The sequence below is a fragment of the Hesperophylax consimilis genome, chromosome 5 (assembly GCF_061612785.1).
Source record: "Hesperophylax consimilis isolate HC1 chromosome 5, BYU_Hcon_1.0, whole genome shotgun sequence".
NCBI classification, from domain to species: Eukaryota; Metazoa; Arthropoda; class Insecta; order Trichoptera; family Limnephilidae; genus Hesperophylax; species Hesperophylax consimilis.
Window position 1 is genome coordinate 19817647 of NC_142840.1, and position 26195 is coordinate 19843841.

Here is a 26195-nt window from a genome sequence, read left to right on the forward strand (position 1 = left end):
TCCATGACCGGATAGTATCTGTGTTAGGTGATGATCCAAATTGATAAAAGCCCCTTCCATTCTGTCTTTAACTGAAGGGCCATCCACACATATTCGACCTATCCCAACGTTTTTGCCATTCACTTCACTCGTGAGTTCGCGCATCTCTTTCAACAGTTAAATCAACACCCTGGTGGACAGCTGGCCTTCATCTATTAGCTCGTCAGCACCTCCCCTATTCCCAAATCAATGGGCAAAATGCCGGCAAGAAAAGGCAAAGTCTCCAAAGCCACAGTTCTGTAGCCGCCAGTGCCCTCAAGGGATTTCGCTGGCTTCGCTTAAGTGCAGAGTGCATCAATACGTTATCTAGACGATGCTCCCACACAGAGGCTGCATACGAGACTTGCGCCACGTATATCCCCCCCATACAGGAGACGATGTGTCGGAGAACGCAATCCCCACTCCGCAGTTGAGAGTCTCCTCAATTTCAGAAACAGAGCCAGGTCCTTGCCGGGAAACTCTTAACATGCGCCAGTATTATGGGAGAAAGATATTGGCGACGATACGCTCCTACTAATAATCGCTCGTGGCCTATCTCCCTTGTTACCACTGACAAATTGACTGTGTCGAAATCAGGAATAGCGGTTAATTAGATACAATTTTTTTTAAACATCACACTATAATATCTGTTGTTTCCATAGAATAAAGAAGAAAACCTTTAATCTATGGTTGTGTCTGATTCCACCGCAATCAACAAATCACTGGTATACAAGGGTCAAAATGGAACCGGACAATTCTATCATCAACTGTAATCGAACAGTCGTTCATTTTTCATACACCCGTGCCCAGTTTTCCACAGTCACACGTAATTCTGCGTATAAACTGGACAAAATCAAATTGGGAACTGGAATTATGGAAACGCATAGGAACCGCAAACGGCGCTAAACGCCGCTGTCGAAATCTGGTACTTTATTATTGTCAACAGGTAGAAACTTTATTATTGTCAACAAGTCTTTAGTCACATTATTAGTTAATATTCTGTTCATGTGGCAATCAATATCATGTCACAGGTGTCGCAGAGCTCATAAAGGCTATCGTCTGAAACGGGTTAGTTTGTTCCTTCGCACGTCCTCCAAATGCTGATGGCAACATTATGTCAAATGCAGCCGACACAAGGATAGGGCAACATTTCATCCATGAACCTAAAAAGCCGAGAGAGCATGTATGATAGTATCTTATTATATTTATTATGATAGTATTTGTATTATAGGTGATCGCTGCGTCCATGGGCATTGCTGATTTGGAATGTAATTTGGAGTTACTGGTTTATTGAGTTGAACTTGAACGTTGTTTAGATTTGTTTTTTTTTGCGGATAGTTCGTTCGTGAATCTCTCTTTCTCTTGTCTAAATCTTGCAAAGCTATTGTGGGTATTTATTCTTAATTTTATTGTGTTGTGATTAATAGGTTTTTTTTTTAACCAGGGTTCCGCTTTGGGGATTGTGGTTGTTTGCTAAGCTACCACACATCCACCAGCCACCACACGACTATAATCCGAGACAGGAGTCTCTAGATTCTAGATAAATCAATTTACAAACCGCGAAGATATCATAGAATTTCTCCAAGATTAAAATCTAGACGTATTTCTTATTAATGAAACGTGGCTAAAACCACCACAGAATCTAAGAATACCAAATTATAACGTATTCCGTGACGACAGAACCACCACTAAAGGAGGTGGCACCGCTATCTTTGTAAACAGTAACATTGACCATTGTATAGCACATTCCTTTTCAAACGATAATATTGAATCCACTGCGGTTAAAATCAATACTTCTTATGGCCTAGTTATATTCATATCCGTATATACTCCTCTCAAACAAAATTTTATTATTTCCGAACTAAACTCACTCCTCTCTGAAAACGTCCCCACTATTATAGCCGGTGACTTGAATGCGAAACTTGCCTCCTGACATAGCCAAAATACTCTATATCAAATTCAATTGTCATAGACGTTCCGGACCTACCCACACATTATCCTCCAAATGGCAAGCCGGATATAATCGACATTGTCATGCTAAAAGATACATGTTATGTACACTCCCTACATCTCACATCCGACCACAGGTGGTTATAATCCAATGGTCCCATACAAGCCAACTCGTAATAAAAATTAAATGACACAGTGACAGTACGTCAGTGTCAACTTCTATTCCCGACGAAGCAAGTCACTTCGCCACTTCTAAGTCAATAGAATTAAGCAATTGAAGACAAAAATAAAATCAATTAAAGACGTATACTGATAAGAAATACATAATAAAATATATTTAATGTCAAATCAATATATTTATTATTAGACCGTTACTCCAGCGTTCTCCCATTGCCGAGGCATTGGATTTTCTTCTGTAAAGTAGGTAACATATGCTCTTCTGATCCCTTCAGCTGCAGCAGTCCGACTGTAATGATTTCCTCGTAGGTGATTAATAGGCTGCACAATATTAGCATTTACCCTCCAAAGGTCTTGTTGTGGCCTGTAGTTACCTGGACTTTCGTAGCCAGTTATGAAGACTGCAAGCAGCCCAAATCACTTTATCGATAGTTTCCGGTGCCAAATCAATCGGTCTTGAAAATATTATTATTACGTCAATGTAAGTAAAGCATTAATCTGCATCAACCATAGCAAATAATATTATACTGTAGGTTTTTTATAATTGAAGTAGACTGAACCGGAACAAGGAGGCCTCTTAATGATAACGTGTTTCCCGTCGATTGCACCAAAACATTTAGGAAAATTCCAACGCTGAAGAAATTTATTTTCGATTTATTTCCATTCATCAGCTTTTTTAGGGACCTGAGAACAAAAAAAAGTTATATTTTCCAGGAACTGTCAAAAAGTAGTCAGTCTGAAAACATCAACTACTCAGAAGAACGTTCTAAGAAGTTGCCTGAAAAAATGAAACCACCCCCGACGTCAAAGAAAAGGTTTAAAAACGTCCAGCAACCGAAGAAACACTTTCTGAAATATCCCAAACTATTAAAAATTGGATGAAATTGCCAAGGAGTCATCTGATGAGAAGCCCAATGACCAGTTTGGAAAATTTGTTGCATCCATAGACATATGAATATTAGTAGACCTGCCCTAAGTGATTAAAAGCGTATTACTCGCGTATGGCCTCAAGTGAATTTAGAAAACGTGACGTCATCATTCTTGTACGAACTATGGTCGAGGCATCATCGGTTCATTTTACAAAATAACACGGCAAAATGGTGACTTGTACTATGAAAACTTGTAAAAATAGATGTGAAAAAGAGAATAAACCCAATTGTCGTATTATATTCCATATATAAGCATTATTTTACTTTATTTTAAGCTTATTCACATCGTATAATATGGATCAGTTGTAGAAACATAAATACTATCACATCGAGACACGTCTGGACGTGAAACACAAAGCTGGTTGGTTGCTGGGAAGTAAATTATGAACATTTATAAAAGTGTCTTAAATAAATACATAAACGAAATATTCGACTCTGAAAATAGAAGAAATTTATTTTGCCGAATTTGGACTTCGCAAATTAGTTCATAACGTGGCGAGTAATTTGCGCTCCCATGTAAAAATGTCTATTCATTCAAAAGCAGATTTTACTTTAAAGAACTAAATGGTGATATTATAAGGCGAGATGCCTATATACTATCAGATTGATTTATTGACGAATCACAGTCAGCTTTACCCTCTTCGTTCTTCAACAGTTGATTTTACCCCTCATCCTTAATTTCTAGTCTATTAATATTCATATGTCTGTGGTTGCATCTGAGCTCCGCCTTCTACCAAGGCGACAAGCCATCTTGCTACAACAGAACTTAAAAGAAAGAAATATCTTCGAAATAGTTGATTCTGGAACTCTGAACAGGTATTCTAAAGACTTCTAAAGAATTCTAAAGAATCGCCCGTGGCTAGATAACGTAATGTTATTTCCAATTTCATAGATACTGGTATTGCCGGACTCACTGTCGTAATTTTTCTTTTTTGAATTCTATCTACCATCTGCAGTAACTCATCAAATTTGGAACTACTTAATCTCAACATATTTCTATAAGCTAAAGGATCTTCGTCCTTTAACTCTCTCGATAAACGGCTGGAAGCACCATATTCATCGAGTTTTTCTATGCATAATCTTGCCCATTTTCTTTTCTGCTTCAAGTTTTTCTTTAGTTTTCGTCGTAAATCCTTCTTGATAGCATAAGCTAAGGCTGGCCGCATTCATACGTTTTTCGTATTCGATTTCCGAATTCGTTTTCCGTATTCGGACATCCGAATGCACGGAATCAGTAGAAAATACATTAACTGCCGCACACGTTCGTTTTAGTTCCGAACGGAACAAATTCCTTACGCACGTTCCGAATGCGAGCCGGCGCGTTCGGAGAAACCGAATGGAAAAAACCCAATGACGTCATGTGGAACGCAGCTATTGCATACAGTTTGTTTGTGCCGATGCAAACGTACGGAAATTTCCGTTCGTAATTCAGTGTTGCCAACGGATCTGTTAAAGTAGCCGAATTTGCTGTTAGGTGGGACATGTTTAAAATTGATGTTTTTACGTGAAAATAAATAAATTCGTGGGGGGGGGGTGGCTAGAGAATTTCAAAAAAATAAAATTTGTCCCCAGAAAATAAAAAAAATTCATGCGGAGGGTGGCTAGAGAATTTGAAGAAAATATAAAATTTGCCCCCAAATAAATTTCATGGGGGGGGGGGGGGGGTGGCTAGAGAATTTCGGGACATGTTTAAAATTGATGTTTTCGAAGTAGCTTAATTGGCGACCAGTCGCCTTTTAGATTTTTTAGAGTAGCCTAAATGGCGATATATCGCCCTTGTTGGCAACACTGGTACTGACGTTTATACATTCCGAATGAAGAAAAACGAACGTTTGCGCTAGTCTCACGGAAAACGAATTCGGAAATCGAATACGGAAAACGTATGTATGCGGCCAGCCTAAGATAACCACTGCCGCGCGAACTATTTCCATTGACATTTTTGCTGACTGCCAAAACGCAAAGATACTCGCAATAGCAGCGATGATGACACACGGCTAGTTAACTAGCTTATAAGCCAACACGCCAGCAAATGGCAAGTAAATTAGCCCGGCTTTTTATTTTACTCGCTTCTTTTTTACAATCGGATAGTCAACTAACAGATTGTAAAAAAGCCGATGACACAAGGCCAGTTTACAAGTTGTTAGCAAACTCGCTAGTTTGTAGCTTGTAAACTAGCCCCGAGTCTTCGATGCTTTAAATACAGAATTTTGCCAATCGAATTCTCCACACCTAATGAAATCAAAAAAAATTATTGACTCTCTTAAGATGAAAAAGCGGCCGGTCCAGACTGCATATCAAATAAAGTAGTAAAATGTCTCTCTATTAAAGGCATCTGCGCCCTAACAGCCATGTACAATACGTCACTACGACCTAGTTGCTTTCCTAAAGCATTAAACATGCACCCAATCAGTCTCCTTTCTTGCTTAGGTAAAATACTACAGAAAATCATTAAAACTCGATTAGAATCATTTACTCGTGAAAATAAAACATTGCCAGATTTCCAACACGGCTTTTGACCGGGACATTCTTCAATGCATCAACTTCTCCGCGTAGTCGAGCACATCTCAGAAAGTGATCGGTGATCATTGATACATCAATGACGGTTTTCCATACGCTCGACATAAGACAAGCATTACAAGAGTATGGCATTACGGTTTACTATATAAAACGTATCTTATAGGCTTTACCAAAGCGTTTATTGAAATGAAATTATGCTAGCCTTCAGAACGTACTTTACAAGTACAATTGGATGATATTCTATCCTCAACACGTCCACTAAAAGCCGGTGTACCCGAAGTCGGACATCGCTGTCTCCTGTTCTGTATAACGTATATTCTAGCGATATTCCCCAACCATGACGAAAACATTTCTCAATTCGTAGACGATACAAATGTAATTTCAAGTTCACCTGTTGTTACCACTGCTACACGCCGCGTACAGCTCAAAAAATTACAGTAAAAAATTGAGAATTTCAATTAATCCCACTAAAAGTGCTGCGACAGTCTTTTCTCGAAGAGTGCCTAAACAGCCCGCGAACATAATACTATTTGGGGAAAAATCAATTAAATACCTCGTAATAACATCAGACTCTAAATCAGAGGTTCCCAAAGTGGTCTATATGGACCCACAGGGGTCGATATCGGCTTGCTTGGGGTCTATAAAAAATTTGGGGGTCCACAAGATTCAAATGAGGGTACATACGAGCGGACCCCCATTTACCTCAACTCAATATTTAGGAGTTCCGTAAATGACACAATACACCTAACACAAATAACACAGACTAATAATAGACTGATAAATTACTTATTTGATATTTGTATTTTTAAATATCGTAAAGTTGTTCATTGAGGTATATAAATAGAGTCTACGTTCCTTTTCTCGCCAGAATTAATATATTGAACCAAAACATTGCACATTGGAAGCCGCAAATTTTCCTAGTTCCCCAACTTGTTTTTGAAAAACGTCCTGGTTAACAATGGCGTTCAACATTTAGATGTACTTCTCACAGACTTCAAAACTAAGTTTGAGGACATTTTGACTGTGAAAATGGAATGTTGAAAATCGGACATCATATGCCAATAAGAACTGATCGGAATAAGCGCTAACAAAGAACTTAAGGGGCAGTTCTGTAGGGCTAGCAACAGAAAGAAATTCCCGTTGCTTATCCTGCTCCATTGTCATTTGGTGTAATACCTCACAAGGTCGCCCCTGTCTGCACAGTGCAAAAACAGAGGAACTATATCGCCACCCGGTTGTAGGGCAGGCAAGGGAAGGGAATCTTTTTACGAAAAAAATAAATGATTAGCACATGGAACGTTAATAGTTTTATGAAAATTCAATATTCGGCAGGCAGGGGGTCTACGGAAAAAAATATTTGGCAAGTGGTCTACGGGGCAAAAAAGTTTGGGAACCTCTGATCTAAATTAACGCGGGCTAAGCACATTAATGAAAAAGTAAAATCAGCAAATAAGTCAATATCAGCACTCTACCTCATGCTATGTAGAAATAGTCGACTGACAGCAGACAATAAATTACTTATGTACATTTTCTTTGGTAAAAATAAATACTTTTATAAGTTCCTACCTTGAAGATGTCGTCATCTACTTAAATGGGTCAAATAGTAAATTAGAAGTTTACATGTTGAAATACTGACGTTTTTGAATACAAATTAAGCGATACTGGCGATGGAATTATCAGCAGAAATAAGACCGTGAATCTTCTTTTAAACCAAAATGAACAAGAACCAAGAAAATGATAATAAGGATTGTAGTTAAAGTTTCTAACTTTTTAGAGCCCTTTTTCTTCCGAGGGTTTTTATGTATTTATGTTTGTTTCAAAATTATTCTAATATTAACAAAAATAACTACTTTACCTGAAGGGAAATATAAGGAATGAGGGGAACCTCTAAAATAGGGTAAACAGTGGCACATAAATATTTAAGATTGATTGATTGCGGTGGAATCAGAAATAAAATATACTATGGTGTAATATTTATGAAAAAATTGTGCCAAATTAATTGGTGTTCCTGATTTCACCACGGTCAACTTGACGGCGGATGGAGTTTTTTCTCAATAAAACCTCACATTGGTAGGTACCTACTTCCGTGGTAACAAACCATATGGATAAAGAGGAAATTCCCATTTTACCGACAATTTAAGCTTATCATAATAATTTTGTCATCACTGTTAATAAATTATTTGTCCACTAGATGTCATTCCTAGGTAGATTAAAAATGTATCCAAATAATCTTTAATTTAGTTAAATTTTTACAAACAATTAACAGAGAATTCGTCAAATTACATTTTCACAATGAGAGAAAGGAACTTAGTTAATTTTTAACGTAGATATCATGTAAATTTTACCATGTGTGATTTTTACCTCTTCGTGTGCAAATTTTATGTGTTTTATGAATTAAAACATTAAAGTTTTTCATTAAAAGCGGCTAAAGCACCGCCATCTTTTAGTAATAAAGGCCGTTCTGTAAAAAAATAACTTAAAGTTAAAGATACCTGTTTTAGAAATTTTGCACTGGGTTAGTATATACAGGGTGTCCGGCGGTAAAATGCGCTTAACTTAGGGGGGTTTTAATTAGGGGGCGAAATTTTAATGTTAAGGTAGTTTTCAGGCAATAAAGATGAATTGTTTGTAAGAGAACATAATTATTCTGCCATGGAATATATTTTTGGATGGGAAAATAAACATTGGAATTTGGTAAAAAGTTATTTAAATTTTTTACTTCTACCATCATGTAGAATCACTTCCCAAAGTTAGCGCCCTTTACCCCCGGACACCCTGTATAGTAGTATAGTTAGGATAGGTTAGTAGCAAGGATTAGTACTTAAACTTTTTAAACCCAGTGCAGATGTCCGAAAACAAGTATCTTTAACTGTCAGTCCATTTTCTACAGCACGGCCTGTAGTAATAAAGATGGCGGTGATGGTTAAGGCGATGCACTACGTAGTAATGCAAAATTATGTGATTTTGGTTTGAAAATATGGTCGCCTAAAATGTTTCAGGTGCTTTAATTAAATACTGCGAGTAGAATACATCTTGGCCTTTGAAATAATCTAATATTTTTAGATAAGTCTTTTTATAAGCTCAGAAAAAATAATGTATAAGGCCTATGAAAACTGCTTTAAAGTTCAAAATCTCCTACTTACAAACCCATTTTCGATTATGGTTTTATTGCATAATGTGGCAAATTAAGTTTTTTATAAAATGTTCGAAAAACATTTAAATATTTTTGTGCCTGAACATCCACAAAATTAAATAAAAGGAACTTTTTGGCCATGTTTTTTTCTTGCATAAATCAAAACAGGTGGATGGTGTTAAGCGGGAATTTAAGCGTTATCGCCATCTACGTAAGGTGTGTTATTGATAGCGGCTCGATTCAAAATATTACACGACGTAGTGCATCGCCTTAAAGAGATTTTCGACATTCGTCTTCTGTCTTTTTCGTTTTTTACTGAAGTGGGAGAATGAAGATTTTATTGATATGGTCTTAGGACGGTCGTATATGATGTGCATTCCATCTCTCTCTGTGACTACTGTATATAACTAAAATATATTATCTTATGAAAAGGTAAACAGACAAACATATTTAGTGGGCGTGTCCATGTGCCCGAAATAAGTTGAGTTTTTCTTACTTCAGGTAAATTGATCAATCCGTTCAGAACAAGGAAATACTTTCTTGAGCAGATAAACATTTTCATTGGCTTTTTTTGTGTTATTTGTTTTTGGGGTGTTATGCCGTGTTGCGCTAACTCCTTCTTTAGCCAACGTTTCGGACAGCATTGCAGTGTCCACCATCAGGGCAGATGTGTTATTTATATTATTATTATTATTTATATAAATAACACATCTGCCCAGATGATGGACACTGCGATGCTGTCCGTTGGCTAAAGAAGGAGTTAGCGCAACACGGCATAACACCCCAAAAACAAATAGCAAAAATACTTTTGGCCGTGAAAATCTTAAATCATATTTTCATTGGCCTTTCTTTGTAAGTAAATTAAAAACTAAACCATTAAAATTGATTTATGAAATTTAGGTATCGTAAAATAGGGTGAATTTATTCAATTTTCAACTTTCGAACAAAATTATTTTTTATAAAATAAAAAATTGGTTGGATATTTTGCAAATTTCGGTTGATTTTCACAAATTTCGGTAGATTTGCCGAAATCGGTGGGTATGGCATCGCTGATGTTCAGCAAGCCAAACACACCTGATTGTGTTGGTACGCATCGATACGATTGCCTAGATCTTCGAATCGATATTAGTAATGGAAGTTGGGGTTTGTTGTTTCAAAACTGTTACAACCTAAAGGTCTTAAAACGGCGTTACACATAAACACAAATCATCAGAATATTATTAAATCTACCTAGGCGTCTACTGGTTTTGAGAAGGGTCGTCAAAATTTACTCGCGGCAGGCACGGCGTTGGCCGGCCCTGTTCATAACCCCGATGGACGCCGGGTACACGTAGCTTGTATGTAAATATTTCTTATTTATTCTGACTTACTTCCTTGTTCCTTCCCTGTAAGCTCTATAAAAAATTTAAACTGCCCCCCTAGCTTGTAAACTGGTGATGATTGGTATGTATAATTTTGCTTTATGGGACATATACAGGGTTTTCCAATAAGGGTGTTATATTGATATTCAATCGTAAAAGATCAATGGTTTCGTTGTTTGTGTGGCACGTAGCGCTTTATTGTTGAAAGTAAACGTTGTCCAGATCAATACCATCCAATTCCGGCCATAAAAAATCATTAATCATCTCTCGATAGCGCAATCGCAAACCGCACCAACAGTCACACGTTGAGAATAGAGAGGCATTTCAACAATAACTCTTGGGTTTTCCGAGCCCCAGATGAAACAATTTTGCTTGTTGACGAAACCACCGAGGTGGAAATGGGCCTCATCACTCAAGATGATTTGCATTTGATTCACTCAAGTGAATTTTAATAATTTAATGCATTGGTGAAGCGTGTATCGTTCCATTTTTATCAATGGCGTAGTTTCTACTTGTCAAATGTCAAAAAATGACAGCTTCAAAAGTAAAATCTACCGAAATAGCGGGCTATTCAAAATAACACCTCTTATTGGAAAACCCTGTATATATACATATGTGTGTGTGGGATTACATTAACATCCCCACATTCCGTAAAAAAACAATTTATTATTATAAAAATATAAAATGCCGGAGTTTTAAAAATCCCAAGGCCGTCGGAATGGGGCAATCGTTGGCCATCATAATCCATATACATCAGGCGGAGAGGTTTCACTTCAAAAGCCTAAAATACATTTGTGCTCCTCTGTAATAATACGAATGTCTATCGGTGGCTTACGTACGTTATCACAATTTCATGTATCTACCAACCACACATCATTTCCCATTCGTTGGTTAGATCCCGCGAAGGCAGTAAGATTGCGTGGCGCCTAACAATACAGACTTATTTATGAAATGAGTCGATTTACCGTTCTGATTATGTTCTCTGCCCTGGTGCTTTGTGTAATTGGTAAGTTTTTTCATTTTCCAATTTTTCAACCTGTAATGCTATTTACATCGACTTCAAAGAAAATATTCAAAAACAATATAATACTAGAATGTTAAAATGTTACCAACCGCCACTGTTTGTTATTTTTTGAATAAAAATACAATTTCTCCATTCTTGTTGCATAGTTATCCATTATCATTGTGGGTTTGATGTGGGTCTACCGAAATTTGTGAAAATCAACCGAAATTTCCAAAAATCTACCGATTTTTAAATTTATTTTTTTACTTGTGATTCTTTTTTTTTATATTAACTCCACACAGGAGGCCCTGAAGAAAATAATTTCCCTCAGGGCCTATGTCATCTTTGGGGATGCTGTGTGGAGGGTCTTTTTGTGGAGAGGAAGGAGTGAACATGGGTCTTGAAAAGTCCCAAGTTGTAGGAGGGAGGAAACACAGAGGCCGGCAGTTCGATCCACAGCCGAGCTGTTGAACCTAAGAACGAATCGTAGAAGCGACCCGTTCTCATGTGACAAATGTCAACCGAGAACAAATGTTGGGCGCGCGTTTGGCGTGTATCCCGACTACGCACCGGTGCCGAAGGGATCAATGACGCTAGTTCCTTAGAGCATCTTCCATTGTAATACCGATAGAACAAGGACAGCATACCTACCTGACGCCTGTGCTCTAAAGATTGTAGTCCATTTGTTAAGATTGGGGAATCTATCAAACGGACTGCCCGTTTCTGCACAGAGTCAAGGATTCGCCAGTTTGCTCAAATAAAACATTTTTCTATGCGCTAATTGATTTTTTGTAGTTTTTCGAGAGATAAACAAAAACCCTTTCATACTTTCAAAAAAGGATAGGCGCCAAAGGCAAAATTTCAATACCAAAAAAGTCTAAACTTATTCATTGCCATACCTACCGCTTTAGCACCATTAATGACTTTATTAACATCCTTCCTCATCTCCTTCCCCTCCAGTATCACAATATACCTCAATTAGGGATGCCAATGAAGCCATATTTAGATGAATCAACAGTCTCCATTTGAATATTGATAAAAACTATAAAGAGGTAAATTGACTTTATTTCCTTTTCGCTTCCAGTTGGCAGTTCTGCTGGACGGTCTCCCGGGAGACCGAGGGATGAGGATAAGGTCTGCCCCCCCGTCTTGTTACCGCGGACCTGTTGGGAAGACTGCGATACTGACGACGACTGCAAAGAAGGTACCAAGTGCTGTGGGACGGAGTGCGGAGGGAGAGTGTGCAGGATACCCATCACCGTGCCCAAATACGGGTCCGCAGGTAAAAAAAACAATAATTCCTAGCAGATTTACTGGTACTCTTATACTTTACTAGATGAATTCCAGCATATTTATGGAGGTTTATGTAGAAAAATTAATCAAGGCCGACTACAGTACAGGTATTGGGGTGCGACGGATTTTGAACTGTCACGTGATAAAGTCATTGCCATCGAGCAATGACAGTTGGTTACTGTCACTGCTGATTTGTGTGTTGTTTTCCGCAAGCATCTTAAAAAGAAGAGCACACTTGACCTTAAAAACAAGAGGAAGGTCACTGTCTGGGCAACGCGGGACCATCGTTTTTCTTCCTGGGTGTCGCAAAGTTTTTGAAGGCGAAAGGGGGGTTGGAAAATTATTAGAAAGGTTTTGGGACCTCTACTTACCATAATGTCATGTTGGAATGTCAATTCATAGACAATACCTCCAGTATTGACAGCCTACATCGATTTTTTGTTTATTGCATTATCAATATTGGTCTGGCTATCGACAGCGCGACCGTGCTCGGTAAATCTGTATACACTCATCGGTAGTTACGCCTATCGATCCGATATTGTTAAGATATCGATTTCACTGTGCTAGACCTCCAGACCAAAGCAGAAGCGTGCTCGTGGGCTGAAGGTGTCTCTGATTGAAACGAACCATCTCACATTGAATGTTTGAACATTCTCTGGTGTCCGGAAGTTTCAGTTCCTTAAGCTATGTATAAACAGGGTTTTCCAATAAGAGGTGTTATTTTGAATAGCCCCCTATTTCGGTAGATGTTACTTTTGAAGCTGTCCTTTTTTGACATTTGACAAGTAGAAACTACGCCATTTATAAAAATGGAACGATACACGCTTCAACAACGCATTGAAATTATTAAATTCACTTCAGTGAATCAAATACAAATCATCTTGAGTGATGATGATTAATGATTTTTTATGGCCGGAATTGGATGGTATTGATCTGGACAACGTTTACTTTCAACAAGACCGCGCTACGTGCCACACAAGTAACGAAACCATTGATCTTTTACGATTGAATATCAAAATAACACCTCTGATTGGAAAACCCTGTATTTTCCAGTCCGCGGTTCTACTTTACGCCCCCCTCGTCACCTCGGCAGAGGGACGGAACATGCCCCCTCTCGTTGTCTCCGCAAATCTGTTGGAATATGTGCGATGTGGACGACGACTGCCCTAAAGATATCAAGTGCTGCGTAACTGGCTGCGGGGGTCGCGTGTGCTCCAGCCCCATCATCGAGGAATCTACTGGACAGATACTGGACGTAAAAAATCCGCTTGCTGGTAAGAAATAATACAGTCCCTACTATTAATAGCTGGCCCGCTGTTGTTGTTATTTTTAAATCTGACAAACATTTTTCAGAAAAATCTTTTAATAATTAGAATAAAAAAACTTAGTTAAGGCGAAGCTAAATGCTAAATCACCATTTTGATTATTCTTAATAAAGAATTGGTGTACATTATGAATACCAAAAAATATGATTTAGATAAATTGAAGGTTTTCCTATCGTTTCGCTTGAGTAGAATACAAATAAAAAATAAATTATTCAATAAAAAATATAAATGTAAACTACTAAAATAAATATTTTTTCAATAGAAATATGTGAACGCGTAAAGGAAACAACTTTAAAAAATAAATTATTATGGCTAAGATTGTCTGTGACAGTTTTACTTGATTAACTTTTTTGCTTTCTTAATTATTTAGAAAATAAATAAAAAACAGTTTTGTGCTTGAAATCGAACCTTTCTAGACTCCGACTCAAGCGATTTTAATGCCTGTTACCTACAATATAAGGTATAACAAGAATATACACTTTTTTGGCTTGTAGCTTCCTCTTAAGATACCACTTTATTGAATATCTTAAACAATCGGTTCTACCTTAACCTTCCCCAGAGTTCATAAAAAACATAATAAAATAATTTACAGAATTAAACTTCATGAAAAACATACAATATACTTTACGACTGACACCAGTAAGTTTAAGACCTCAGTAAACTCAGAAATAAATACTTGTTTTGGAAAAAACATCATGGGAGGATTAACGGAACCACTGTTACGTGCAACAGCAGCCCAGCATCATGTTGTTTACAAGGGAATAAAATTATTCAATGATCTTCAAGCTGCCTTTAGGGTATACTTGGGGTCAAGGTCAGGCCGTTTGAAATTTGGGAAGTTAGTCTTCACGACAGGTTGCTCGATTTGTCTTCCGTGTTTCATTCATTTGAGTGAAAAATGGTTTTGTATTCTGTGATTTCGTGTTCCAACAAAAGCGATAAAAAAATCTAAATCGAATAGTTGTATCTATAACATATCACAAGTGATTATTTTCAATATATTTTCTGCATTATTGTAGTGTTTAAATTTAAAAACGTTTCTGCTTAACGTTTATACAACTTTAATATCTTGTGGAATAACTTTATTGAGTAAAACCTCAAATTGTAATATTTAATTATTAAAGACAATATCAGCGATTTCTAAACAGAAAAATCAGAAAATGATACGTCACATCTAGGCCACATCTATAAGGGGATAGGATCCCATTAGCTCAGTGGTAGAGCGGTGCCCCGGCAAGGCAAGGGTCCAGTTCGTGTCCTAGATGTGACCGTATCATTTTCTGTTTCATATTTTCGTTTAGAAATCGCTGATATTGTCTTCGAATAATTATTTAATATTTTGTTTAAGTTTACCTGTATCTAAGGTGCCCAGAGCCAAATTAGAAAAAAAATAGAATTTAATACGTTAACGGTCTTACTAAAAATGTGGTGAAATTTTATTCTATTGATGAACGACCGTGTATATGAAAACCTTACTAATTGAAAAGTAAAACAGAAACTGACAAAAAATAGTTCATGGAAAGATACATAAGATATATACATTGCTTATCACAGACAAATTATGTATATGTTTTAAAAATAAACAATTAGATTTATGAGACAGCCCTATTTTTAACATGTTCACCTTCCCTTTCCCTAAACCCACTTTTACCCCTTCTCTCATACCTCTCTCCCTCGCACCATCACCAAAGTTGATGTTTTCTTTCCTTCTTCCATGTTTCCTGTACACTGTAATTATTTCAGTATGTTTTTATAAAACCATGACCAAAGTTCAGGTGGAATCGAAACCGGTTAGTTTAAACGTTAATTTAAATACTTTATTTACAATATATAAATTAATAATGTCTTTTATTTATTAGTACATAATTGGTTTTTATTTTTTATAAAATATTATTCGGTTTACAATTTTTTGTGAGAAATTATGTATGTAAATAAAATGGACTGTATTGAAGTTATGTTAAGTTAAACAAATTATGTATGTAAATAAAATGGACTTTATTGAAGTTACATATGTTAAATTAAACAAATTATGTATGTACATAAAATGCACTGTATTGAAGTTATGTTAAATTAAACAAATTATGTATGTAAATAAAATGGACTGTATTGAAGTTATGTTAAATTAAACAAATTATGAATGTAAATAAAATGGACTGTATTGAAGTTATGTTAAATTAAACAAATTATGTATATACAGAGTAAATAAAATAGACTGTTTTAAAGTTATGTTAACTTAAAATTATTTAAAGAAATAAAATAAAATAAAGTAAAATAAACAGAGTAATGAAGTTAAAATAAATAAGTTAGTTATAAAAACTAAGCAATATTTATGTAATTATCAGACCGGTTGTGAAAGATATGTGTACTATGTAGGTAAATTTGGTACATGTAAAAGTTTAAACTTAAACCTAGTAAGTTCATTTTTTCAACAAAGTATAGCGCATTTAAGTATCTTGGTGTTGCCAATTGAAGCAATTTAAACTTTTCATTTTTTCCATTCATTTGTCAGACTGTACAATGATTGCCACCACAACTGACCCATCCATGTTTTTAAAGTGCAAGTTAATTTTCAGAATACACGTATAACGCCTACCTCAAACACATCGGTGGCCTTCATTGCTCAATGGCTGGAGTATGTTGGATTAGGAGCTTTTGCCAGTGGATAGAGAATGCGGGTTCGAAGCCGTCAAATTGCATATAATATTTTGTTATAAACACTTACTAAACATGTTTTTAATTAAAATTATTTCACCTTAGAGCAAAGAGCTTGTTAGTTGTATTCAATAACAAATACAAAATATATAAAATTTTCTGTATTTTTTTTTTGTACGTTGTATGGGAGTGAACTAACTAAACTTTTAGAGCTGAGAGAAACCGTATACGACTCATAGACTTAATTAATTCCTCTAGCAATCAATTTATACTGTGCCAACTTGGAGAAACAGAAGTTGTAAGCCAAAACAATAACTAAAGACTTTTTGAACTAATTAACTTCTTAGTGACAAAAAGTATAGGCGGACTGCAAATGTATATTAAAGTCTAACATTTAGGAATTTCAATTCACAGACAGCGTATGTCAACGATTTGCATTGTAAATATTGGTCTGGGTATCAATAAGTGCGACCGTGCAAGGGAAATCGTTATAAAATCATCGGTAGTTAAGCTTACCGATCCGATATTATAAAGTAATCGATTTCACTATGCTAGATCCCCTGGCATTCACGATTCCTAGTCGCGGCGACCAAAATATCGCTGCAGCAGAAAATTTACAAGGTACACACACTGCGATAAATAAATCGTTAAATTTGAACACTTTTCCAATCGATGTCATTGAAACTACTTCTTTCGGATCGCTATTTTGCTTCGGGCGAGAAGTAAACGGCGGAAGCATCGTTATTGGGTACATAACAAGTCATGGATTATTTAAAGGGCATATTTACAAGTTATTTGAAGATTTGTATGAGCAACCTTTAAAGTTTTTCCTGTATTACCGAATGAAAAAAAGTATTTTGACGAATTGCTAGAAAACTGGAAAAAATTAACAAGATAAATCATACATAACACGCACATTAATTAACAGGAGTAACACACTAAGGAATTTATTAACACATCTCTTTGTTTATTGTTATATTAGAGGATCAAATCACCATAGAAGAATAATGTAAAACAATAATATTGTAAAACGTAGACCTCAAAACAGATATAATACCTCGTGAAGTCTATGTAACAAATATGTATACAGGCGGAGAAACTATACTCAGAAGAAGGTTTGTCAGTAACTTTAGTAATAATAGTTGGTCGTTTGTGTATTATAAAGAGCTGGTCTCCTTTAAAATTCTTTAATCAGAAACTCAGTATCAATTAGTGTTAATATTCGTCCATCATCACCTCAGGTAGATTTATTGTCAGACATTTTAAACAAGTAAAACTATTGATCCATTTGGGTAGAGCGACAGTCGCGTCGCGCGTCGCAGCGAAAATAGGACCGGCTATATTGTTTTAATCGCTGCGATTGTTGTACACTTGTATTTGAAACAAAGACTTCAATTTTTGCGACAAAACAATCGCGCGACTAGAAATCGCAAGCGCAGGCCAAACCTTAGAATTATTCAAAGTCCCTGTAAGAACTAGCACTGACGAAATTTTCAACAACCTTAACAATTTAACAACTCTATTCTAAAACCATTCATCTTTATAAATATACAACGTACAAATAATAACCAACACATATTTTAGAAAAACTATATCTTAGGGTGAAAAACATATTTTCACGAAAATTAATAAATATCCAACAAGCAACTACAAAAAATACAACATTTGGGGAAAAAGCTTCATATACGATGTTACTAAACTCTACAACAAAATCCAACACTCATTCAAAACTCACAACAATATTTATTCAAATCTCAAGTAAAAAGCTGGATACAAAACAGAGGGAGGTCAGAAATAGAGAATGCACTGAAACCAAATACAGACTGAAACCGAAACTACTCAACAGCACTAAAAAAACCAACGGTAATATATTTATAATTATTTCAGAAAAAAACACTACATATATTTATAATTACCTACTTCATATACAGGGTTTTCCAATGAGAGTTGTTTTTTTTAATAGCCCGCTATTTCGGTAGATGTTACTTTTGAAGCTGTAATTTTTTGACATTTGACAAGTAGAAACTACGCCATTAATAAAAATGCAACGATACACGCTTCAACAACCCATTGAAATTATTAAAATTCACTTGAGTGAATCAAATGCAAATCATCTTGAGTGATGAGGCCCATTTCCACCTCGATGGCTTCGTCAACAAGCAAAATTGTCGCATCTGGGCCCGGAAAATCCCAGAATTATTGTTTAGAAGCCTCTCTATCTTCAACGTGTGACTGTTTGGTGCGGTTTATGGTTCGGCGGAGTCATTGGACCTTACTTTTTCGAAAATGAGGCTGGAGCAACAGTTACGGTGAATGGATTGCGCTATCGAGAGATGATTAATGATTTTTTATGGCCGGAATTAGATGGTATTGATCTGGACAACGTTTGCTTTCAACAAGACGGCGCTACGTGCCACACAAGCAACGAAACCATTGATCTTTTACGATTGAATATCAAAATAACACCTCTTATTGGAAAACCCTGTATTATCCATACTACTGTATTTTAATAATACGCAAATGAAATCCTTAGCACGGGAGGATATCATTATCTCTAATTTTATAAAAAGGAAGATAGCATTTAAAATTGGTGGTTTTAAGTAAATTTAGGTACATTGAAACCTCACGTATCCGATTAGGTAGGTAGTTTAATAAAGTAAGCACTCCACTATTGTGGTAGTCAAAACACACATATTAACACAATCTTACATCATCTGTTGCTATTAGGTAGGTATAGGTAACGCAACGAAAGAAGGAAGCAATAAAAATGCTTAGAATTGATGTATTGGTCTATCTGTGTGAACGTCAAGCGCCGCCCACTAACGCGATAAGGCTCTCTGTCTTGCTTACGCTCACTTATTGTAACTAGTTAGAAGAGAGGCAAGTTTTAACAATACCGTTACGGGGTATACTTACGGGGTGTCCTATTCATTCAGTTCGTAATTTGATTTAAACATACGTGCACCTACATATCGCAAGTGAAATAATTACCAATTTTTGAATTTGAAATAATAAATAGTTTTCATCATTTTTAATTCGAATTAGTAGATTTACAGAGTGTTTTTAAAGTGTGCAAGTGAATATTTATTACGACATCATGGAGTCCTGTTACAAAACGGGACGTGGCAAATCACTGAATGGACAAAGTCGTGAAATTTTATTCCGCGTGTTTAATTATTTTATGCATAATATAAAAAACGGTGGTCAATTTTTAAGCACGACTGACTTATATGATTTGACGTCTAAGGCAACTGGAGTATCGCAGACTAGTATTCGACGTATCGTAACTGGAGTGGCAAAGGAAGCAGAAACACAACCGTCATCATCGTCAACTCAACGACCAACCTTCAGCACACCAGGGAAGAAACGACGCAGACTATCAACCAAATCAGATGTGGATGATTTCGGTAAGGAAGTTATTAGAAGATGTGTGTATGATTTTCATTTAGTTCATAAGTCTTAGAAAAAAAAATGATAAACTTCAATATTTCAATAACGATGTCGTAAAACAAAATAAGTTTTATGTGACCGACTTCAACACGCTTTGGCTTAGAGTTCTCAATTGTGAAATAATCATCAATTGTTTTTTTTTTCAATCTTAAATCGAAACACGCTGTATGTAAGTTTTGCATCTGTGTGAGTACTGTGATGAAGCCAACTTAACTTGCGAGACCTATAAGTACATATTCGTTTTTGCGGTTAGTCCCTAATATAGTAAGGTGAGTTGATTGTTCTGATTATGGTTTACGACTTTTCAATGTTTGAAAAATATAAGATTAGTGGAGGCATCCTGTTGCGGTACTCGTAAGACTTGTGGTTAACCGGGAGTTTTGATAACAATACAACTGAAGATTTGGCTCTTTAAGGCGATGCACTACCTCGTGTAATATTTTGAATCGAGCCGCCATCAATAACACTCCTTACGTAGATGGCGATAAGGCTTAAATTCACCATCCAGCTGTTTTGATTTAGGCAAGAAAAAAACATGGCCAAAAAGTGCCTTTTATTTTATTTTGTTGATGTTCAGGCATAAATATTTAAATGTTTTCCGATCATTTTATAAATTACTTAATTTGCCACATTATACAATAAAACCATAACCGAAAATGGGTTCGTAAGTATGAAATTTTGAACTTTAAAGCAGTTTTCATAGGCCTTATACATTATTTTTTTCTGGGCTTATAAAAAGACTTATGTAAAAAATGCTTGATTATTTCAAAGGCCAAGATGTATTATACTCGCGGTATTTATTTAAAGCATCTGAAACATTCCTAGGCGACCAAATTTTCAAACCAAAAACACATGATTTTGAATTACTACGTAGTGCATCGCCTTAAGCGGGAAAACAGGAGCACTGACCCCAGACAACATTTGTGCACATAATTAATTGCATAAAAAATATAAGAAATACCAGTTTTTAGGTAGCAGTTATAATATGATTTCTTTGAAATCTTTGAGTTAGTTATAATCTTTTTAGAAAAACATCGCCAATTTGAAGAAATCCAGGTTTCTTTCTTACATATACCTAAATATTGTAAAGTAGATTTTACGTAGGTTCAAAGCATTTATACCTACCTGAAAATTTAATTTTCTCTCTTGTAATGGCAGGTAAGTATAAATAACAGTGGCGTAGCTATATCTTTCGAATGGGAGGGGGGTCCCCTCCTGGAGGTGCAGAAAGAAGTGAAGAGTTATTATTTACATATCACATTACTAAAACGATAGGTAAACGGAATTTTGAGGGGGGTTAAACCCTCCCCCCATCCCTTATAAACGCCCCCAATTGATAATAACATAAAAATAATAGTAAGGCGTTTAGACACAATATTATTTGCTTATTTTTGAAAACCGTGCATCTAAACAATGAAACTAAACAACTTATGTTTAAACTATCACTATGTTTTTTTACTCACCAACTTTTATTAATAATGATCAAAGTCACCTTTCGGAGTTAGCGACTTTGATACCATTTTGATAAGCTTATTACAATGATACCGCCAATTCCAAACAATGCGACGAATATTCAAGTACATATGGTGATAGTGTAATCATCAAAATGTAATTCATCACATCTTTAAAAAGTTATATAAAATCATGGAAAGTGATGAAACAAAAACTTTATTAACTGGGTTAAGTAGGTTAGGTTAGGTTAGGTTAAAAAAAATTTTTTTTCATCGTTTTTAATGACTTTATATCACTTTTTAAAAGTGTGTTGAATAGTTACTGTGTTGAGTTAGCATGGAACCGGTGATAGTATATAATTTGTGTGTATCGAGAGAAACTGATGTAAATCACAATATAAATTAAACAAAACTATTGTAATAAATATATACTAGCAGTTAAAAACCCGCTCCGTGGGTTTTTGCTGCTAGGCCCTGTGGGCGGCACTTGGTTGGGCTGCGCCCAGTTTAAGTGATACTAACAACAGTTACATTTAATAGATAGATATTAGGTCATTCACAGAGAGAGGGTGAGTATATATTGTTAAAACACGGAACAGGAAGGAGTTAATGAATAATAATATGCTCAATTTAGGCATAATAAGAATGACAGTTGTTTGAATAAATGAAACTTTACGTATTTGTGATGGATTATTTCAAATGAAACACTATTATTGACTACATGTCTACAACTGATATTAACTGTTATGGTACCTAATATAATCATAGGAGACTTGCAGTGCTTAAATATGTGTTACAACCGTCAATGTCTATGTTGAATCAATATCGTATAGTTTGTCACAACAATTAAAGATAGTTATAACAAAGTTGACTGAAATAATAGATTATTACATATTGATTAATTGTACTCGTGTTTATGGATAAAAGGAGGGTAATTGTGCGATGAGATTAGCAGTCGGCCGGCATAGTCCAGTGGTAACGCATTGGACTGCCATTCCGAAGGTCGCGGGTTCGAACCCGGCGTGCGCAAGTAAATTTTATTTGATTAATTTGTGTTATTTCACAATTAATTAATTAAAATAATATATAGTATATTTGCGGCACGTTCCAGAGTGGAAGATACTACCAGTATCGCCCTGGTGTAAGACCACCATTCAGAATTGAAACGTTGCTCCAAATGGCTTTAGCCGTGTTTAGTGACTAGATCTGAATAGCCAGGTACTTCCCCACCTTCCTCTTTCCCTTCCCCACTTACCTTCAGCCTCACAACATCCCCCAATTGGGGATGCCATAGTCTCACTGGCTCCAGACGGGAGCAGTTGGGACTCTTGTGAGGTATTCACTATAAAAAAAATATATAAAAAAAAGCAGTCGGTTTAATTAAAAGGTGTGAATTTTACTCCAACTGGTGGTAATTCTTTACCTAAAACTGTTACTGTATCTAAAAAAGTTTAAAGTTAGATTATATATACACCTTCATCACGAGAGTAAAAATCTATATATAAAGGTAGATTATTACAATATAGCGCCCCTGAGGTGATATCTCACAAAAGCGGCGCTATGCAAATTGTCCAATTAATAAATAAATAAATATAATGTTTACATTTTATTATGTACGTATGCATTGATATACAATGGAAATAGATAAAATAATGTTATCCGATTAAACTTTATTTTATTAAAAAAACAAATAACTTTTTAACATCACTTTATCATATACAACCAATACATGTTTCATGAACGAAGTATACACCGAAGTCAAAAATTGAATATAGATTACAATTGGAAAAAAGAAGTCGAAGGAGGGGGGAGGGGTAAGAGTAGGCGGGTTTATAAGAATTAGGAATTACAATATGAAAGACCAGTTAAGTGGGAAAATATTTAAAAGAGAGTTTATAAAAAAAAATCTTGTTAATTATATCTACTTTTATAAACATGTTCTCTTATTTCTAAAATTTCGAAATTATTTATTTGTGATGCTTTATATCCTGTGTGAAGTATTTAAAGACCTGAAAAAAAATTGTATATAACCATAAAACAATATATTCAGAAGACAAATAACATTTAATAACGGTTATTCTAGTAAATTGATAGTTGAAATACTAAATAAAAAAATTAAACATATTCTCTTCAAACGGTATTTTTACCCTATTTCTTAAGATATAAATAAACAATGGCGTAGAATTCTGTTTGTGGATAACGATACTTCTAAAATTATACATAAAAACATTCCTGGTACTATTCAACCGGCGTTTTACACTAATAACAGAATGAAGAAATATATTCTTAATAATAAAGATGGCGAAAATCAAACAAAAAAATCAGGAGTTTATAAACTCAATTGGGATGATTGTAATTTCTTTTACAAAGGTAGAACCAATAGAAACTTTGAAGTCAGAACTAAAACACATCTCAGGGTTCTAAATGGAAATAGTGAATCTGAGTTTAAATCATCTTTTGAATCACACTTTCGATAAAAATTCAGGTCTTCACTCAGGATTAAAGCATCGCAAATAAATAATTTTGAAATTTTAGAAATTAGAAAACATGTCAATATAATCAGATATAATTAATAAGCAAAAAAAAATATAAATAATAATGAAAAATGCCATTGCAAATTTTTTTTATTGTTATTAAGTTTAATTTGTAGAACTCCATTTTATTTTTTTATTTTTTATATATACAATAATATTATTATTGGGTTTATAAAAACAGTTTATTTTTAAACAAGTTCTGCTGTGTAATTATTATTACGCGTGACAGCTGTTTCGCCCTCTGAAGGCATTATCAAACTGTCATTGCAAAGTTCAAATAAACTTCCAGAAGAAATCTTATTATTAAACGCTTGATGTTCAAGTAATTTTGCATATTTAAATATACGCGCCAGTCATTTGGTTCGTTCTTACACCGCCAGAGGTGCGCTCTGTCGGCCACCTATTGCCGCGGTTCGTATCGGCCATATTAAATTAACGCGTGCTTTTTTCGTCAAACGTCAAACGTCAAACGTAATCACGTAATTGTGGATAATTTTCACTGTAATGTAATTAATCCCATGGATTATGAACTTTCTAAAACATATTTTCTTCGATATTATCCAAAAATTGTATGAGCAGAAACGATATTTTTGAAGAAATATCGTATTACATGTGGCGATTCTATTTCAGTATGAAATCGTGTCTTAATTTTTAATGTCTTATTTTTTTTTGTATCCGGTCGCCTGCAAACCGAAATGAACCTTACGGTTGCTTAAAATTGAGGGGCAGAGTGGTATTTTTTGCCTGCAGACCCCCAATGCAGAATTTATCCGAATCACACAATTTTAATTTGACCAATCAGAGGGCCTACATCGTCCAGACACTGGGACATTAATACTATCAGATACTGTAAAACATTTCTTTCTTTCTGAAAATATCTAAAAAATCAGCTTCACAATTCAACTGACAATATATATTCTAATATAATAAGAAACCAACTAATTTGACTATTATTTTGAAAAATAAAGGCTGAATATTTAATACTTCCACTCCTCGAGGTTCAGCGGGGCGTGGCGAGCCAAGGACACCGATGTGATCACTCACAGGGCCGGCTCTGGGCCATACGGCGCCTGGCGCGAGTAAAATTTTGGCGCCCCTTGTCAAAACCAGTAGACGTCACTTTAGGTAGGTGATCTGACGCTGTTATTAATAATATTTTGATGATTTTTATGTTTGAGTTGCGCCGTATTTTAAAAATAATCTCAAATGTAATGAGATAGGTGGCAGGTATTTTCAGGGCCTTGGCGCTTTGCCAATTCGACGCCCGGAGCAGACTGTTCCAATTGCGCCCGCATAGGGCCGGCCCTGATCACTCCAACGGACCGGTGATATTCTTCTGGTTCACCCTCGTGTATCACAGAAAATACGTTTGAAGTTAGATAATTCGGGAAATGTAAATAAATGCATTTTAATATTCATTTCGTTTAAATTAAAATCAATTGTTCACTTGGCGGCCATTGTTGTTGACGTGAATGTTTTAAGGTTAGTTTTTTTTTCTTTTCTCATCCCAAATCCTATTCCTATAATAACTTCTTAGTATGGGTTTAAAGAAAAAATAAACCAAAAAAGTAGCATACAAAAACCATTTTAATATTATCACGACAAAACATGGCGCGAAGAACAGTCAAATTATGCTTTTTTTAAATAGCTACTAAAATACATTATTTTCTGAAACACTTTTCATTATTAGTTAATTAAAGCTGTTTTAAAATAAAATGTGCATATTAAACTTTCGACTACCATAATACGGACATGTGATAGTCGAGAAGCATGTAAAAACCTGTATCCAAATATATTTTTATGAATAAAGAATTAAAAAAAAAAAAAAAATGTGTCCCAATTTTCTATATATTTATAGGTCTTAACATTACGCCATGTAAATTAGTGAAAAAAGTTATCTTTTGCTAATTTGCAGTGGTTGGTATCGTTTCGAACCAAAGGTTCATAATTTTATACAAATCATCCGAATATTATTGATTACAGTGATTACACTGATTACCTATCTCCGGCGTCTACTGGTTTTTACAAGGGGCGTTAAAATTTTACTCGCGGCAGCCGTTCGGCTCAGGGCCGGCCCACAGTGGGCTGAAAATCGCCTTTCATAGACATAGAGACTTGAATTTTCAAGTGTATTTTTTTTAGCTAGAAATGGATTCTGCTGATCATTACTATGCTATAAAATGTCGTACGAAGCAATTGCGTGTACAAATGAAGGAGTTATAATTTTTTTAAGAAAAATTTGTATGGCGCTGACATTAAAAATGAGGCTATCTCTGGAATCGTAAGGTTGGCCGTTCTATCCTTACACACAGATAATACTACTATTTATTTGTATTTTTTTGACATCCTTCATATTGTGGCGCAAGGTGCGATTTTTTTTTTTAAATCCTCAAAGTTGAAAA

At 35.4% G+C, this 26195-nt stretch overlaps 1 protein-coding gene across 1 annotated transcript in view; it reads left to right on the top strand.

Annotated features, from left to right (window-relative positions):
• Nucleotides 1-13666, top strand: part of LOC149423623 (whey acidic protein-like) — a 64613-nt gene extending 50947 nt beyond the window's left edge. Inside the window, exons 2-3 of the mRNA XM_089632272.1 lie at nucleotides 12173-12362; nucleotides 13435-13666. Of these exons, the coding sequence (XP_089488398.1) occupies nucleotides 12173-12362; nucleotides 13435-13666 (422 nt within the window). The remainder of the gene's footprint in view (nucleotides 1-12172; nucleotides 12363-13434) is intronic.
• The last annotated feature ends 12529 nt before the right edge of the window (nucleotides 13667-26195 follow it).